General features: G+C 39.8%; 1 protein-coding gene across 2 annotated transcripts in view; it reads right to left on the bottom strand.

Annotated features, from left to right (window-relative positions):
• The window catches only part of RAPGEF5 (Rap guanine nucleotide exchange factor 5), a 211,446-nt gene that overhangs the window by 53,284 nt on the left and 138,371 nt on the right, over positions 1 to 19,791 (bottom strand). For both annotated transcript variants that reach the window (XM_069462415.1, XM_069462414.1), the window contains exons 10-11: positions 14,939 to 15,057; positions 14,410 to 14,498 (exon numbers count right to left, since the gene is read on the bottom strand). In XM_069462415.1, the coding sequence (XP_069318516.1) occupies positions 14,410 to 14,498; positions 14,939 to 15,057 (208 nt within the window). The remainder of the gene's footprint in view (positions 1 to 14,409; positions 14,499 to 14,938; positions 15,058 to 19,791) is intronic.

Genomic DNA, 19,791 nt, shown 5'->3' with positions numbered 1-19,791 from the left:
ACTGGCTTTTTCACTGCACCATGCTCTCCTGAGGGTGTGGATCCAAACAGTCCACACTGGGGAGTGGGAAAAGAAAGTGCAGGAAAGTCACGGAATCCCTGGCTTTGGAAAGGGGGAAGAATCATAGACATAGGAACCCGGTCTCTTTATTGGCTTTGAATCACAAGCAAGCCCCTATGAAGCTGTTTTTCATCTAAGTGCCAGTATGCTGTGTTCCTTTATTCCTACTCAGATTTTACTTTGTTTTTATTTTCTAGTGAACGCCTGGCCAGCGCAAATAGATAAAAGAGATTAATTTGCTTTTCTAAAGGTAGAACTAACAATCACATGGAAGGATTAAGATAGTCCATACATTCATAATGCTTTTAAGATGTTTTAATGGCCAATTATACATATTTATATTTTAAAAGATTGAAATGAAATGTTAAGGCAGAAACTAAAAAATTTTTTATAAAAGTCCAAATCATAAACTTCTGCCATTCCTTCTCGATAAACTTGTCCATATGAAACATTACAGATACTAAAAATCTTAGTCACATTATATTGTGTTCACTCTTTCCTAAATCAAAAGAATCAACTTCCCTGTCAAAGCCTTGGTGGTCTCTCCCCCTTCATCTGCCAACACCTGGGTAAACAGGCCATTAAATATGTATCAATTGTCATTGCTCAAAAATTTTTTTAGGCTAAAATATAGTTTTTAGTACCTTTAGGCTGAAGACACTCATATAAACTCCTTTGTCTCAAATGGTTCTGATAGGTCCGTTTTGTTTTGTTTTAAGATATATCTACTACTCAAACACCTACCAATATTCTTAGGGCATTTTCTTACCATTGAAATCACATGATTCCTAGTGATACATTACAGCCATGTAATGGATACAGGAGTTCTGAAATATCACCAAGAATAATATAAATATAATAATATAATAAAAAGAAAAATTTCTACTCTTAACACACCAACTAGATGTCTTACAACTCAATTCTGACACTGTCTACCTAGAGTTAGTACAGACCCATAGGTTGAGGGCTCAGGCCCATAAGCTGCCCCCATTTCAGATGCCAGTCACAAGGCCCAGGTTATCACCTGTACTTCCGACCAACCAGCTATAAATTAGAGGTTCTCACAACTCCTTCCTCAGGCTTGATAATTTACTATAAGAGCTCATAAAACTCACTTACTGGTTTATTATAAAGGACAGTAGAAAGGATACAGCTGAACAGTCAGGTGAAGAGTTAGGGCAAGGTCTGAAAGTGTCCTGAGCACAGAAGCTTCTGTCCCTGTGGAGTTTGGGTTCATGGCCCTGCAGGCACATGACACGTTCACCAACCTGGAAGCTCTCTGAACCTTGCTGTTGAGGGTTCTTATGGAGGCTTCAATATGTAGGCATGATTAATGAAATCACTGACCACTGGTAGTTAAGTCAATTTCCAGCCCCTCCCCACTCGCCAGAGGTCCAGGAGTTGGGCTGAAAGTCTCAGCCCTCCAGTCAGGCCTTGGTCTTTCTGAAGACCAGCCCCCGTCTTGAAGCTACTGTCATATCAGCATACCTTACCACTCTGGAGATTCCAACGGTCTTAGAAGCTCTTGTGTTAGGAACCAGAGGATGAGACCAAATATTAAAACAAAAGATGCTCCTATCACCTCATCAACTCATGAAACAACATGGCTTTTAGGAGCTCTGTACCAGGAACCAGGGGCAGAGACCAAATACATCTTTCTTATTATGTCACAAGAATATAGTATCATATACAATTATATATAATAAGCTACTTTTATAAGAACAAATTTAATTTGTGCCATTTGTTTAAGAAAACCAGTTCTTCCAACTGATAGTATATGAAATATTAATATTTCTTAGTACATGGTTAATTTCTTATGAAAAATATTTCTAACAACTTCTAGGAAGAATTTCAGAGTGAATGATGAAGAATTCTCAAACATGAATTCAATAGCTCAAATCAGACATATTAAAGATGCTTATAGCTAAGTAAACCTTGCATGCCAAGAACACATGAGCTTATTCTAAATATTCACTGGTTGAGAAAAATATAAGAGCCAAACTACTTTACAGACTTTTAAAAAAATGATTATATAATTCTTTAAATCACAATATGTTTATATTTCTTTAAAGAAACAAATATATAATTATGGCCTTGGGTCTACAGTATCAAAACAAATTAACATAAGCTTCCGTTTATAAAATTAAATGCCATTTCCCCCTTCTTTAGGAATCAAACTTTGATTTTTTTCTGGGCATATTGCTCCCCAAATATTTTAAAATCAATACAAAACAATATATTTCTCAGCTTCACTTGCAGCTAGATGTGGCCACCAGACTAAGTTTTGGTCCATGAGATAAAAGCAGGAGCCATGTGTGATGGACAAGTGTGCTCTTCATGACTCTCCGTCCTGCTGCCTGGACAGTCGTGCTAGTATCCATCAGGGAAAGTCACACTCCAGAGACGTTGGAACAAAGAGGTAGCTGCAAGGAATCTCAGGACTCACTGACGACAGAGTGGCCTTGCCCGCTCTGGACTGCATTTCTCCACATTTATTTTCACATGAGAGACAAATACATTTATACCTTATTTACATCACCATTAGAGGTTTTCCTGTTATATGCAGCTATGTCTAACCAAAAATAATGCATATACATTGAACATTTTCAGAACTCAAGCACATGATCAGCAATATAATCTGGTTCTCAAGTTTCTCAATTACCCTAAGTAGGAAAAGTACACTTAAGGAGTGATAAGTTTGTGAATGTATCCTGGTCTCACTACTGTGGATTTCTAAAATGTGCTGATGAAGATGCATTTGCCTTGCATGTTTTTCTTTTTCTTTTTTTTTTTTTTTTTGAAAGAAGAAACACCCTCCCTAGGAGACTGTCAAATAGCGAAAATTGTCATAATTCTGAGACATGCATACTATGCCAATCGGCACTGGCAGAACTTGAGTTTACTAAAATTATTCTACCAAAGTCATCAGTAAATGAAAATGGCTTGCAATGCCTTCAAAGTCAGATCAAACTGAACCAAGACATAAAAGGTCTTATATGTCCCACTCTGGGGACAGGATCCAAGATTAGGATGAAAAGACCCCACCCTGTTCTTTCTTTTCTTCTTAACACATTACCTGACACTAAATTTAAGATCTATAAGCTGTTACACAAAAACAAAATATGTGATATCATGCAAAACTGGAAGAAAATTTAGGGAAAAACCTAACCTGCTCTCAGTACCATGTAAATCCTTCTTTGTAGAAAGTATATTTAAAGCTCACTGAAAGGGATACAGTAAGAAGGAAAATAGCAGAAGCTTACATACACCCATTCACCTAAAACTGTATTCATTTTTAGACTGACAATTTAAGTAGAAATATCCGGCCAGGTATGCAATACACAATTTTGAATTGTACTTTTGATGTTCACACTCAGTGAAGCTCATTTAAAGGATTAAAGGATTTCCAAAGTTAGAAGATTCACCAGGTGTCCTATATACTAGACAAGAACACCAAGTCTGAAGCAGAATTGCTCTAAAATTTATTTTCTGTCACTACTTAGATAATGAAAATATATTTGGGGATTTTTTTTTGTTTAGTTTTCCACCCTTTCTGTTCACTCGTATTTAACAATTCTAATTTCATATTTATTTTTGAGATGGGGAGAAGGATTGCCAGCCAAGCAGCAGCCTTAAGCACAAGGCAAAAAGCTGCAAACAGAATGGAAAGAATGGTTTCAATTGTAGAGCAAGAAAGCCCGAGGGCAGAAAATGAGGATAATGGGAAATGGGAGGGGAAGGTTATAGGGAGGAAAGACTGCAAAGAGAAATGAGGAAAAGCTCAATTGTAGGCAGGTTAGAGGCAAACATTCTCCCACATAAAGAATATCCCTTTTAGATGAGTGCTTGTCAGTTACGGCAATTCTATGACATTACACCGTTTAAATGAGGCAGTAATTTGATTGATACTTGCTGTGAGAGATTAACATGCAGTGATTATAATCAACAAATTGCCATCCACTAACATTCCTTCCTCACACTTGGAAGACTATTTGAAGTACACACACACTCTTACACAAAAAAACACTTTTCCCCCCATTTTCTGAGAGGATGCTACATTTTACTTGAGGAAGATGTCATGAGAATTTTAAAATTCAGACAAGGACATCTGATGATCTCACTTTAAATCTAACAACTGTTTGGGGAAATGACACAAGGTCTCTGAGACAGAGAGAGGAGAGGGTAGGACAGGGGAGGGAAGGGGGAGGGGAGGGGAGGGAGAGGGGAGGGGGAGGAGGAGGGGAGGGGAGGTAGAAGGGAGAGGGAGGGGGAGGAGAAGGGGAGAGGGAGGGGAGGGGAGGGGGAGGGGAGGGCAGGGCAGGGCGGAGGAGGTGGGTTGTCTTAAACACAGTTTCAAGTAATTTCAGTTGCCAATGTTACAGTGAAACTATCGTTTTGCTAAAATTACTAGGTTGTCAAACTCACTGCTGACACAGTATCTTGTCTCCATGAATTTCACTGCTTCTCACTTTCAATTTGCTGCTCCAGAAACACCCGACTTACATCACACATTTAAACAAGTTCCTGGAAATACAGCTGGACACTGACAAAATCACATTTGTTTCTGCTGAAGTACAACACTAAGTGTGCCAACAGACCCAAAAGTTACTGAGAAAATATGGTTGTTTTAAAACTTTTAAGATTTGAGAACAGAATTTTCAAATTAAAAGAACAAAAATCCTAGTTAGCACTCAACTAACTGAGGATCTGTGCTGTAGAGATTATTTTTCCAAACAACTATACAGAAAAGAAACAGAAGTAGCCTTCATTCTTACGGGGTACTTGTTAGGGGGGAACAGACTATAAAGAGAATATGAAACAAGCTGTTATTTGTCTCAAATTTATGAGAAAAAAATGAGTTATACCAAGGACTTGTGTTTCAAAAGCAACCTTCATCCTGTGTCAAAGAGATTATGTAGATTCAAGCCGATATCTTATTCATATAATAATAAAACTGAGGACTATTCATAGAACCTCCTAATTCTTCATGAACTTTGTGACTTTTCAGATAGCACCATTAAATTTTATCTTTGAAAATAGATTGTAAGTTTATATGTTTTGATTCTTTGAAAATTGACAATTCATGTACACACTTAGGGCAACTCCCAGTACACCAGAATATTTTGTTTGTAATAAGTTATCCTCCAGCTGTTCTAGAAAATTAGAAAGTTACTGAACTACAAAGAAAAAAGTAACTAAGGTTCCCCAGGGAAATATATCTAAAAAGGTAAGCATCAAGTGGGCATTTGAGGTAGAGGGAAAGCATTTTAGGTGAAGCAAATACATGTAAATAAAGGAATATAAAGCAAATAAAAAGTGCAAATGTGAATAAAGGAGACATTGCATCCATTTCTACATCTTCCATACTGGGTGCAGTTTACACGGGGAAACCAGGGCTCAGGGACTGAGGTCACCACTGGGACAGACTGTACAGAAACAAGCAGTCACATGCACATTTCATTTAGAACAAACAGTGTGAGGAAACTTCCAAAGACTATGTCATCTTCTGCTCTAGGACAAGGCCTTCACTCTAACCCGTCAGAAAGGGGTTGAAAGTTTCCTTATAAGTATTTAAAGAAGGAAGTCTATAAATGCTTAAGATACCCAAGTTTTTCATAATCCTTATAGTTGAGAAGCTAAGAATCTAATTTCTCGGGTCTTCTTTTCTCTGAAGTACTCCATTTTCCATTTCCTATCTTCAGATCCTCTTAAAATTAATTTCCCATAGTCCTACAATATTTTAGTTGATTTCCAGTGTGCTGTAGACTTACACAGGAACTTTCCCTTTACAAAGTCTACTATAAAATGGTCACGTTTTTATGAAAACAGCCTCGTAAGTAAACTGACTATAATTTCCCTTCAAATATTACAGTCTTAATTACCCAATGTTTTACTTATTTTTTTTTACTTTAGAAATAAACACACATGCACACTCCCATATACACACAGTATAGTAAATTATAAGAGTGGGCACAGAATAAACAAAGATAGGAACTGAAAGATAATCATAAAATGAAGAGTTTAATGAAAGTGCTCTCTTTCCACACTGTTCACTACAAATACTGGGTAATCATTGAATAAACTACTCTACATTTCTCTGAAAACTTTAATATCATTGGAAAACTGTAATTTGAAAAGTAACACTTTTATAACCTTTCATGCTAAAATCATTTGTCATACTAAAATTAAAACTTCAGATTGTAAACAACAGCTCAAATGTGGAGTAAACATGAAAATGATCCATTCTCATTTGAAGTAGGGATTGTTTCCCTGATAGGTTTGCTATACTACTTAAATCCTTTTCCATTACACATCTTCCTTTGCCCATTGGTTATGCCGTAATGAAAACTTCACATTTCCATTATTAATCAGCGTATGTTAATGATCTTATGCTTCAGTTCAGTCTCACTTCATTTCACCTTGCTTCATTAACAACAAGGGTATTAATTAACCCACAATCTACTGGCAGTGTAAAAGCATCAATTCCCTTGTTATCATACATAAGATTGCATGTTCAAAGGTGGTGTGAATAGATTAACCCAGAAGATAAACACCTCAAATGAAATCCACGGTCCAAATATGATTTTTAATCACTTCTCATTTGAGTGGTCTGATACAGGGTCAACTAAAACTAGGACCTGTCTCTCTTTTCCTCTTTTTTAACCTTTTTGAAGCAGTTAGCCTCACCCAGTGGCCATCCTGCTCACAGCTGGAAGCCAAGAAGCAGGTCTTTGTGCTGGAGATTAGATCTCTCCTAAGTGGGTACAGAAGCACCTGATTTGGGGTTTATAGCTTGACTTGAATGGTAGAGTCTCACTCCAATTATGCCTTTCATCTATGATTCCAGTCTCTGACAAAAATGATCTTTGGGATAAAACTCAGCAGATATCTGCGCTCATTTCCCGATTCAAATGTTCACTCAATCACTGAAGCAATTTAATTAACTTCAACCTCAGCTTCTAAGTCCATTAAATGGGGATAATTATCCTGCACAGAGATCCATCTAATGGGACAAGGTTGGGATAAATAAATTGGTGTCTGGAGTAATCTTTGAACCCTGGCTCTTAGATCTAGAAGGGGCCTCAAATGTCACGTGGTCTAAAGCCTCTGCTTTTATAATAAAAATGAGGCAACTGAGAAGAAAGTCTCTACACAATCCTAATTATCACCACTTTGTCAACATTAATTTATAAAGTCTTCCAGTGCATAAGTAATTAGGAGAGAAGCTCAAGAACTGCCAAAATCCAAACCAAAACAAAAACCCTAGCACAAACATTGTAGAGCAGAGCAGAAACCACATTCTCATCCGAGAACTTTTACTCCTAGGTTCTCTCTTGACACCATTTTGAGGACTTTTCACTGTCACTGTGGATAGCAGTTTCAACTCTTTGCTGTATCTGGAAAAATGAGTCCTTACTGAACGGTGAGTAGTGTTCTTCATCTGCATCTGATGTACACCCAGGGAAGCCAGAGTTTGTGCTAATGAATTTAGTCTTTCGCTCATTTTTTTATTAGTATGTATGCAAACAAAATTAACCTAAAATTTAAAAGTGACAGTTATATGAAGCTGAAAAAGCCCTCAAGTAGCAACCTAGTCCAGTTAATTGTCTTAGAGAGCTATTTTCACAGATTAAGATGGAAAAAGGCTAATTCCTTATCAAACATTTCCAAGGATATAGTAGCTTTTTGCCATTTGGGGATACCTATATACATTTCTGATTTCTTTTATGTTTTTTTTTATTTCTATTAAGTCTATTTCATTAGATTCTGAACTTTGTTGAATATGATCAGAAGTTTCATGTCAATTAAAATATTTTAAATACATTAAAATATCCTCCAGCTTTATTTTTCAAGACATGTGGATACCGTTATCCTAAATAGTGCCTGTAATGATATTTTTTATTTAACATCCATCATTTAATATGTGAATTTTCCTATTTATTTTATCATCTGATTCCCTCCAAGAGAATATAAGCCTCCATGAGGGTATGGAGTTTGTTGACTTTGTTTTCAGTTGTATACCTGGTATTTAGAACAGTGTCTACACAGGAGTTCAAAGATATTTACATATAGAATGAAGAAATTAAATTTTTCTAAGATAATTCATTCAGGTGCATATAGAAACTGAATAATGAAAAAGGCACTGTTATACTTGTTACAGAAGCAGTGTGTAAAGTTAAAAGTTGAGGAATTACAGGGAAATGGCTAGTATAAGAGATATGATATAGTATATTTCATCACTTGGGGAAAACTGCTGCTTTTTTCGTATAGTACTGTGTCTGAATATCCCAAAATGGCTTGGTAATAAAACTCCACAAATGGATTTTACTAGTAGGTAATATATCAAAGCTATTCTTTGGAAATGTTACAGCATAATTTCTCAAAAGAACTTAAAAAGTTCCCCACTGGACAAGGTTATATAAAAACACACTTAAATCACCACCAGGTATGGTCACTGAGCCTTAGATCCCAAACTTAATACCCCATCAACATACTAACAGCTCTGTAAGGCTGAAGAAATGTATCAGTCATATAAAGTAACATGAAGTTAGACCAAATTTCCTAAGCCCTTGTGCGATGGCTAAATGCCAGTGCTTTCGGCATAAAATGAGTATAAGATTCTGGAGGTCATCTGCTTGAATTCTCCCTCCCAGATAAGTCTCCCTCTGATCTAGAATCCCATGGTTCTGTGACATATTTTGACAGGAAAGAGCATATAGGTCCCTTTGAATCAAAGAGTTTTAGTGGTAAAAGACACTTCAGAGATCATCTCATTTATGACTTCCTCAAAGTCTCAGACTGATTTACTAATGGAGCCCAGATCTGCGACTGAAGGCTTTTAGAACCTCATTTTAGTACCCTTTCTACTCTGCTATGTGCAGTTTCTCCTTCCTTAAAATCTGTTATTTACAGAAGTAAGCATTCTTGGCTGTGAGACCTAAGGACCACCCAGGGAATTCTGCAGTGTGATAGAACCCTTACAAAAAGCCAACTGGGTTTTGTTCATGATATCCTCACCTCCTCATTTCAAGAGTGGAGAAACCAAATGTGTGTGCCCAGTGCCTCTGTTCCCTCTGACTGTATCTTTTTTAAAAAACAAACAAAAAACAAAACAAACCAAAAAAACACTTTAGTGGATGGACCAGCAGTGCAGGTTTGTCAATTATGAACTTCTCAGGCTACAGAGGCTCCCAGGCAGGGACCATTAGACATGAGGCTGGACATACAGCACTGGAGAGGGGTCAGAAAGAGGAGGAGGAGGAGGAAAAGAGGAATGATTCCCCTAACTCTCAGAAGCAAATGTATGTTTATAACCATTAGAAACTTGCAATAGGTCTTAAAAAATGGGTGTGAGACATAGTCAGTGTTCTATTTCGGTGGCTTTTGAATCAGGCTACATAACTAGCATCACCTGGGGAGCTTTTAAAGCCCATTAGACCTAGGCCCCAACTCAGGCCAACTAAATCAGAATCTCTGGGCACCGGTATCTTTCAAAAGTGCTCCAGGTGCTCCTCATGTGCAGCTGCAGATAAGCTACCCTGGTCTATTTGTTACATGACATTACAGAAATAAAAAAGAAAAGACATAAATACAAGATATGCATGTGCATATCAATTTTACAAAATCATGGAAAGACTTACCATCATCTAAAACTTTCTCTACCCACCCTTGAAAAGTTTTAGTCCTGCCAAAGTGATGCTGCTACAGGGTTTTTATGGTCTGGTAACCTGGGAGAAAAAGCCTAGAACAGAGGCATCATTCCAGATATCCTAAAAGGCAAGGTAAGCAAGAAAGGAATTCACTTAATTGTCTTCTATCTTTCCAACAATCATTATTTATTTTCCTCCACAAAAATTATGTATCAAGGGCTTATTACAAGCTTGGTGCAGGCAGGGGAGAAGATAAAAGCATTAATAGAAAATGAGGTACCTGTCCTAGCTTTACTCAAGGTTTGGTTAGTGCAATGCTTGGAAAAAGCCACTAGGCTGACCATCGAGAACTTTTGGACTCTATCAAATGAGTAAGACACCCCTATAATATAAAGCTGACACTTTCACAGAGGTTGTTGCCTTCTTAGAATAGTAATGACTCACTTCTTCAATCACATGTTCAACCTACTCTGGGCTGCTTAAAGCAAACCACCAACACTGAGGCATCCCAAAATGATCAAGGCAGGCTGCACAGATATTTCCACACCGAGGCACGTTAATGAACTATACTGAATGATAACCTCATGAATTTAAAAAAAAAAAAATAAAAAATCAAAAAAAAAAAAAAAGCAGCCATACCTTAAAGAAATCAGGTCAGGTCTAATGAGAATCAGCTGGCAGGCTTTACCTATTCCTACTATCCTATTCTATTTGCTTGATTTTCTTGGAAACCTGGAATCATAGGTGCATTTTCTTCAAAAGGTGAATAAAGAAGTGGGAATTAAGAAATAGGAAATAACATTATTTCCTCCTGTGGTTTCCTTAAGGTAGATTCATTATAACACAGAGTTAGAAAGAAAAATCAATGAGAGGGTTTTTCTCTATGTAATCCACAGTTTCCCCCCGCCCCCCCCCCCCCCCCCCCCCCGCTTTGAAACAGAAAACATTATTTCCTACAGAAGTGTCCGTAAGCAAAACATACTTATACTTTATCCTCTCCAGGGAGGGGAAGGGGTTCAATAGGTGCAGTAACCACTGTGACCACAACAGAGCAGGACCGGCTGGGTCCAAACCTGCTCCTCCATCCCTCCAGCTCCTCTCCTCACAACTTGTTTTTTTCCTTCTTGCCTTCCTTAAATTCTCTCATGTAAATCTCATGCCCAGTGATGTCTGCCCTATTTCTGAGAGAATGAAAGATGAAAGACAGAGCTGCAGAAACTGCTTGATTTTCCTCTAACATTTCAAAATGTTTCAAGTCAGAACCTGAACCTTGGAAACAAAAAAAAAAAAAAAAGAAAAAGAAATCTTTGAAAACAGCTTCAATCACTTTCCAAGTTCACAAATAAATATCCAGTTACCAGACTCTTAGTTTTTCTATTTTAAACAATGAAGAACTATGGGACAAAGGAAGAAATGTTAAAATATTTAGATTACAACAAATTGTGGCTCGCTATTTGGGAGTGTTATATTTCTAATGTGATAGACAAAAGAGACTGTCATAGATTATTGAACATTTCGAATCTGGCTGCAATGCATGGAAGACCAAATAAATGCTTGGTTGGTTTACTTGTTCCCTATTAGCATTTCCCATTCATCTTTTATTTAAGGTTTAAGAAATTCATTCATTAGTTCATTCCTTCATTCCACAGATATCACTGGGTGCCTTCTTATACCTGTACTGCCAGGGAGGAAAGGTATGCATTTGCAGGATTATGAAAATAAGTATGGTAGGTGTGTCGATCAAGTCGTTTAGGAAAATCATTAGTAGCACCTCTAAAGTTATCTTTGCTTTTAAAACTTAGCTTGATTTAGTGATAGAATACTGTATGAATTGTTTAATTGTTTTCTACTCTTTCTCGATTCCAGTAGCAACAGGAATGCCTATCTCAATCGCCCTGGCATTCTCCTCCCTATTCCCTGCAATTTGGTAAACTTTTCCCACTTGCATGTTAACATCAATCCGTAATCACTTCAACTTGGTCCTATGTGAGCAAAGACAGCCTGTTCTACTGGGCCCTGTGCACCTACATTTTCACAACTAAGTGACTTCGGCGGGAAACAGGTGGGGAATTACTCGCATCTCTTGCTCGGTTACCTTCCCCAGCCTCTGGTGGGCCCAGAATGTGAGAATCCAGAACAGAGTCATCCCTCATCCCAGCCTCCAGGACCATCTACTTCCTCCCCTGTACCCCCTCCTCCCCGTTGCTGTCAGGGCCATGTACAGGGCCACCATATGGCTCCACCCAGCCCCAGATGGCTCCACCTCCCTAACAGGGGTGCTCAGGAACATAAAATGCTGCTGTGTACTTTTATTGCAGCCCCGTCTCATTTTCCCCCATCTGTCCTCCATATGGTTTGTGCAACCCTACTGGGCTCCTGCACACGCAGGCCTTTGATAATCAGGGCTGCCGACCGGACCAAGATAAGGAACCAGAATTCACCTCTGTCACTGACAAAGGGCTGCACTACTTTAAATATCTGATTCATTTAGTATTCAAACAATTAATAACCACTTTTCTTCAATTGCACACAAAATTTATTTCGTTTTATATTTATTATATTTCTTTAATCAACAAAAACCACATGGTGGCTTTTCTACTGTTTTCTCCAAGTGCTGTACTTGAAGTTTTAGAGCTACATGTGACTTCTACTTAGGCATCTCTTTTATATACACGTCACTTTTCCCAAAACTGACTTTTTCATTTTCATAAAATTCTCCTTTGAAAGGAGGAAAAGTTGTTACCATTTTTTTTCCCTCAGACGTCTCTGCAAAACTCTGAAGTTTCATGTGTGTCCTGCCCCCAAACTCTAAGCAAATGAGCAGAAATCAGGTGAGGCTGCACCCCTTCTGCCCTGCTTAGTTTGCTGCTACCAGAGTCAAGCCACCGAGTCATGGTCCTCTTTGTTTTGTGAACGCATGGCTGAAGTGACATGTTTTATCCCCGGGTTGGTATGATTGAGAAGAAAGTAGGAATAAGTCACTATACACCGTGCACATCACCATTTCCCAACAGGAGGCAACTTCTGGCATCAGTAACAGTAATAACTGTGATATATTATTCCCAGTGTTAAGTAGTGGGAACTTGTTGGTGACCACCTACGCCATTTTTCTCAGAAGGAAAGAGAACACAGACTAATGACAATTAGAAAGGCAAAAGAAATCAAGCTAGGCCTAGTTAGGCTTTAATAATTTCTACGTTTATTAATATGACCTAGACACAAACTCTTGCATTCGAAGAATAGAATTGTGGTGTTATGAAGAAAAAGCAAGCGTTCAACTCTTCCAAACCTCTACCACATTTACAGTGTCCTCTCCACGACAGACGACTTGCCTGTGTTCTAGTCCAAACCACCTGTGTAAAAGCAGTCTGGTAATCAGTACATGGAAAATTATGCCCACTTCCATGATGATTATACCTGATGAAGCAGAACATGGGAGCAGTGCTCAAATTCACAAAATATTAACCTGTAGATGTATGAAATCAACCCAGCAAATGCCACAAGAATATGTTTTCCTTTGAGCTTATTTTTGGTGTGTATAAATGAAAACTATTGATTTTTTTCTTCAAACACATGCAAAATAAGGTCTCTATTTAAATTTTAAGACCAAACAATAACACTACTGCAAGATACATGATTTGATCATGTTGCTACATTTTTTTTTTATCCATTTACATATTTCACACATCCTTGTTTCTCTGATTGTCCTTTATAATGCACATTATAGATCCAGAGGTCACTTATGTTCAGTCAGAACTCCTGGGACGCAAGGAAACTCTTGTTCCCACCTAAGCTGTCATTTCACAATCCCCTCTGCATGGTAAAAGTCTAAGGAAACTGTAGGTATCACAGGTGCTGTGGTAGCAGCAAAAAGTGCACTTTAGTCAAGGAATCAAGTTGCAAAATTCAGGCTATGGCCAGAGGCCTATTCACTGGGATAATTGCTTCAGGCTGGAACAAATTACAAATTCTGGTGAAGAGAAGCAAGTACTCTCCCTTCTGTGGTAAAGGAAGTTATAGATAAGTCATTTTGTAAATGGAATAGTAGTGCTTCCCAAAGTGCATGGATGAAAAAGCTAAATGGGTATTTTGCTCTCAGATTAAATTAAAAGGACAAGAAATTTGATCGATAAGGCATCAGTGAATTACAACTTCTGGTCTGAAAAGCTATGAGTATCATATTCTGCACCCCAGGGCTTGCTCTGAGCCAGCAGTTTGTAAAACACTTGGAAAAAGGCAGAAGTTGCTGCTAAACATGTAGCTGCTGAGTAATTGCATTAATTGTTGACATTTGGGCAGGGAGGCTACTCCCCCCAGCTCAGCACTTCCCACGTGCCAGGTGAATGCCTGCTAACCCTCCTTCCCTGAGTTTCTTTCCATTGAACACGGGCTAGTGAATGTTGGCCTCTTGCCAACTGCCTTAGGTGAGATTTGGTAAAAATTGCCAAGGAATCAAGAACATCTGCCTTCATATCATTTTCTTTGTACAGCTACTTTCCAGGCAGCTGCTTGGGAACTACATGTGTCCATTTACTGGATTTAAACACAATGGCACAAGGCAAAGGACAAGGCACACAAAGCATATGCTGTTTCACCCCACCCTGGTTTCAGCTAACAGTGGGCGCCTTGCCCCTGAGGATACTGACAAGGGCATCAGCAGCTGTGCGTCTGGAAGCAGGAGAGACACTCCGTGTCTTACCTGTTTCTTTGTCCTGGACTTCCTCCAGGTGCAAGTCATTCAGAAGGTGCTCCAAAATCTTCTCCGGAGTCCCGGACACTACCACGTATCTGTCAGAGAGCAGAGAGTCCACTGAGTCATCCTCGGTGGAAGACTGCGAGCGGCTGCTCCATTCATCGTCCTCATCCTCCTCGTCGATGTATTTGAAATAAGGCACATCGAAGGTAGGCAACGGCAGCTCTCGGTCCGAGAGTGCCGCGGAATCTTTCCTCTCTAAATGAGGGTCAAAGACCCTCAGCCGGGAGCTGCCCATGGTGAGCGGTTACTAACAAAGGCATCCCCTTAAATGCTAAAAGATCTTGCCATCCCTGTCCTTCCACTAGGAACTGAGTCCATCTGGCTGCTAAGAGCTCTGCAGTCAGCTAGAACGCTGGAGAGGCGGAGAGAAAGGGAGGGAGGGAGGGTAGAGGAGGCAGAGAGCGAGTGCGAAGCGAAGGCAGGGAGAAGGAAACGGGAGCGCGTGCCTCTGTGGCTGCAGGGAAACTCTCACCTGCAATGGCTCTCCGGGCTCCCAGCGGTGGGGGCTGGGCCACAGCTCTGCACTTTCTTCAGCACTAGGACGCTCCGGTCTTGCTCTTTCACTTGCACCGTCGTCACTTCATCATCCTGCTTTAATTGTGGAGGGGAGTGATGGATGGGAGAAGGAAAAAGGAGAGAGAATTAAAAAGGAAAAAAAAAAAAAAAAAACGAGCTAGCGAAAGCTGCATTTTCTAGAGTGGCTTTAGCATCATTTCTTTAAAGATTGAAAATAAATTAAGAGGCTAGTCAAAAATTGCCCTCTAATAGAATATCCAGGCTCAAGTTTTATTGAAACATAAAGCATTGGAGAGACATCAGTACTTTAAAAGGAAACAGGAAAAAAAAAAAGTGGAGGTGGGATTCCAGAGTTTATTCTTAAAACTACCTAAACAATTTGAATTAGAGAATACAAAGTTCAAAGTTTCAAAAAGCACAACATACTGACTGAATATGTGCTATATTCTTTCACTTGGTGAATGTTTATTAAACACTTCATTAAAACGGGAAAATCATATAAAACCCACACTATTTAAGCATTAAAGCAATGAGTAAGCCATATTCAGTAGTTGTAGTTGACACATGTCATATTCATTTACTTCACAGCCTTGCTTTAAAAGGCAGGCAAAAAAACTACCCATTTGATCATTCAGTTCAATTTTTTTTTTTTCCAGACTTGAGATGGCCTTCAAATTTATCATGTACTCGTTTTGCCAGAATACAAGCAAAAATGGCTCTCTGGTTAGAATCTCATCTAGGCTGAAATTCGGATGTCACGGGTGAGTGCCCTGACTTTCTTCACCTCAGCCCCTCTGTAGAAAGGAGAGACGGCTGAACCATCACTCATTTCTGCACACACAGCTCCCACAGCCCAGAGCCGGTGTGGCCCGCTGACGTGGCTCTGTCACAGAGCATGGCTGGCTGCTGACCCAGCAGTGTGGCTCCGACTCTGAGTGATGAACACTTCCAGGGTGTTTAGTGCGAAATTCCCCCAGTGTGCAAGTGAAAGGTAGCCCAGGAAAAAAGAACTGTGAGATGCATATATGAAAATTGAGCTTTATCTATTTCTGATGATGGGAGCAAAAGATTAAAGAAAAGTTAAATCTTCAAAATGATGTCACCTCTTTAAAAAGGGAAACATGTGCTACTGACAGAAAATCCTACCTGTAATTAGGAACAAACATAAAAGAGAAGGATATCCCCGCCCTCAATACATAAAAAGTACCATATCCATTGTGTCTTATCAATTGGTTTCATAGACCAATCAGGGATGTCAATGTATTTTATGCACCTTTTATAAGAATAGGAGGGCACTAATCTTGCCATAATTGCCAACCAAATCAGTGATAAAATTGCAATTTTACCTCCTGGTGTAAAATCCTAAGAAAATATAGCAACCTAGTCATTTAAGTCCTCCAGGATTTTCTTAAAAACAAAAAACATTGGTCAGTCTAAACAGCAATATAATTTTATGATCATTCTTTTTTAATCTTTTAGTGGCAAATAATTTTACTATGTAAAACTGATGTATTACATTTCAGCAAGGTCAGACTCAGAGTTACTGTGGCAATTAATGTTGGATATTCATTGTTAAACTCCCTGAGGACGGCAGTGTGACTCCCGTAACATGAATACCAATGTGTAATTGCTATCTTTCATTTCTCCAAAGGGGTTCTTTTGTTATCCACGTGGCTGAAGTGAAATAAGATGGCTGGAGAGAGGGGCATTTATTGACCCCCCCTCCTAAAAAGAAAAAAGGCGGAATGAGAGTCTGGGATGCTGAGACACACAGAAACAGACAAATAAATCTGTTATTTGAAAGGACAAACATCTTTCCCTGGTTTCCTTTAATCGTGCGCCAATACTCATTTCATATGAGCCCGCTGTCATTCTGGAGTACATTTTACATTCTATGTGCATGTGATATATGGCGTTATTAACTTCCACAGGCCACGCACATACATATGGATGGGAAGGGCTTCTCTAATGCCTGTGTAACTAATATGTATTACATGGCTGTGCACACAGCAGCCACACTCTGCTGGGCAGGGGAATAGCTGAATCACATTGATGTACTATCAATAGCATCTTATGTCACTGTGATAGTTTCCATGTTGAAAACCTGTTAAAAATAAAGAAGAGAAAAAGCAGAAAAATCTATGTATAAAGGGAGATGTAAGTTATCAAACATTGCCATGAAAACATCATAATCCTATGTATTATATCTGGCTTTTAAGGAGAGTTAATTGAATAGTTCCTGACCCGTGCACCCTTCACTAATTTCTCTTCCTGAAAAAGAGCAGAAATACCACAGTTGAGGTTCTGTGTGTGAAATTTTATTCTAGTGCTTGCTTGGTTAAGAATAAAAGTATTAAGAGAATGAGTGATGGAAAATACGGTCAATGACAAATAGTTCATGAAATGCAAGTAAAGCATTGAAACACTTAATTGACAGTCATTCACTGAACAAAGAGTGAGGGCCTCCTCGGGGTAAGGCACCGTGCTGGATACCAAGCGGCAAGTGAAGGTGAGTGAGACAAGGGCCCTGCGCTTAACTGACAAGTTAACAGGCTCCATGACAACATAAGCATCACGAGATGAGAACCCTCAGATGTGGCCAAATGCAAGAGACAGTGCAAAAGTAGCATCCATGAGATTTGACAGTCAAAGATAACGATGGGCAACTGAGAGAATGGGAATGGCTTTAAATGGGAAAATAATGCATGGAAGATGGGTTCTGGTGAGACTGATGCATCTGCTTTCAGACCCTTGATGTTTTGGAGCGGATGAGACATCATGCTGTAGGTGTCGAGCACGCAGTCGCAAATGAAGGATTAGGCCTCTGGACAAAGGTCAAGGATAGAGATAAATTAGTGAATTATTTAAGTTGTGGCAGTGAATGAGATTTTCAGGGAGAGCAGGAAAGAGGGGGAACTATGAATATGGGGGGGGGGATTAGAGGAATTAAAAACAGAGAGTAAGGGGAAGAGATAAAGAGAAGAGAGATCAGAGTCACAGGGGAACCTGCTTATAGAGAGGCCACAAAGAACAAAACCAAGATGAGCCAGGAGGCCCAGGAGAGCACTGTATCCTGCAAATCAAGATCCAAGGAAAACCTTGCCTGCCACTGTGAAATTTACACAGATGATATGTCTAAGAAAGAGTGATGGTGGGGTCACTTTAGGTTAGGGGAGGGGAAAGAAGTGTTAAAGTGTGAGTGACTGAGGAGGAAGGGAACAGAGATGGGAAGTCTATGTCCTGGACATTTCGTTATAAAGGAAAGGAGTCGGCTGAAAGAGGCCCACTGCTCCAAAATCAAACCTGTCTGAAGCAGGCAGCACCAGGGAACCTTTCAGATGGCAAACACTGAGATTCACCTAGCTTGACGCCATGGTGTTCAAGAAGTCACACAAGTAACACAAGTTCCAATGATGTTTGCCCTCCAGTTTGTGAACACAGTAACTGAAGATGCTAACTTACAGGAAGGCATTTATAGCCTATAGCTTGTTATGAAGCTTTTCATGTCACAACCTTCTTGGCCTAACTCTTATTCATCCCACAAAGTTCACTTCAAGAATCACCTCCTCCAGGAAGCCCCCCTGGCCTCCAGTCTGACATGGTTGGCCCTTCTGTGTGACTTCACAGCCCCACCTACATCTTTCTAACTCAGCACTCTGAGGAGCACTTACTGATGCACTTGTCTCCCCTTAGACTACAAGTTCACTTGTGGGCAAGCACCCTATCTTCTTCCATTTTGAATTCCCCAAAATTAGCCAAGTCTTCACACTTCATAGACTCTCAATGAACATTTACTAAATGAATAAGTTTATGAACAAAAGGATGAATGGGGAAATGTGCATTTTAAAATGGAGGTTTAGAGAACAACACCTGAAATCTCAAAGAACACTTTTCCCATGGTGAAATCTGCAGGCTCTGAGAGAGGGAGCATTGTGCCAAGAGGAGGCCTCCCTAAGGAGGTGCCATCGGCCTCTGCTGGTGGGGGACAGCACTGTCTGGCTGTAGGTACAGATGAGGACTCCAACAGACAGGGCTGGACTGAGGGAACAGCTGGCATGAGTGTCAAGCCAGGCAGTGACAAAGACAGGCAAGGGACTACATATTGGATCAGAATGGCCTGCTCCAATCCAGGATTAGACGGTGGGAGGGTGGTACATGCTACAACCACTGGGAGACAGCACTAGGCCTTGGCCACTATTTAAGATAATGTATAATAAGTATTTTGTGAAGTGTAAAACATCAAGCAATTATTAGTACTGGACCATTGATAGCTAATATAATTTTATTCCATAGTGGTAGAGGTAACCACAACCCAAGAACTATGAGGCAGCACTATCACATGCAGCAACCAGACCCCCAGGAATGGGCGCCAGGGGAAGAACGAGCCACGACCAGGCAGATAAACCTCCCACAACAACTACCACTTACCAAGGTTTACTGCATAGCAGGCAAAGCCAAGAGCTGAACATCCGTTACCTTACCTAATCATTACAATGATCCTGTGAGTTAAATACTATGAAAATTCCCATTTCACAGATACTGAAGCCCACAGAGATGAAATAACTTGACCAAGAAAGATCACAGAGCAGAGATACGGTGAAGCTGAGAGTGAACCCAGACAGGCCCAAATCCAGTGCCCTTATCTGGAATCACAGATGTCCCCTAAGATGGCCTGTGCTCTGTACTATAGATTGCAACTATCACAGGGGATTCGCTTCACCCTGCTGCTGACAGCCAGGGCAGGGCAGTCTGCTGGTGGGTCAGGTGACAGGGCTATCTGGGCCACAGAGAGGCTCAGAGCTTCCAAGG

Source organism: Eulemur rufifrons, chromosome 29, assembly GCF_041146395.1.
Source record: "Eulemur rufifrons isolate Redbay chromosome 29, OSU_ERuf_1, whole genome shotgun sequence".
NCBI classification, from domain to species: domain Eukaryota; kingdom Metazoa; phylum Chordata; class Mammalia; order Primates; family Lemuridae; genus Eulemur; species Eulemur rufifrons.
This window is presented reverse-complemented; position numbering and strand designations above follow the sequence as displayed.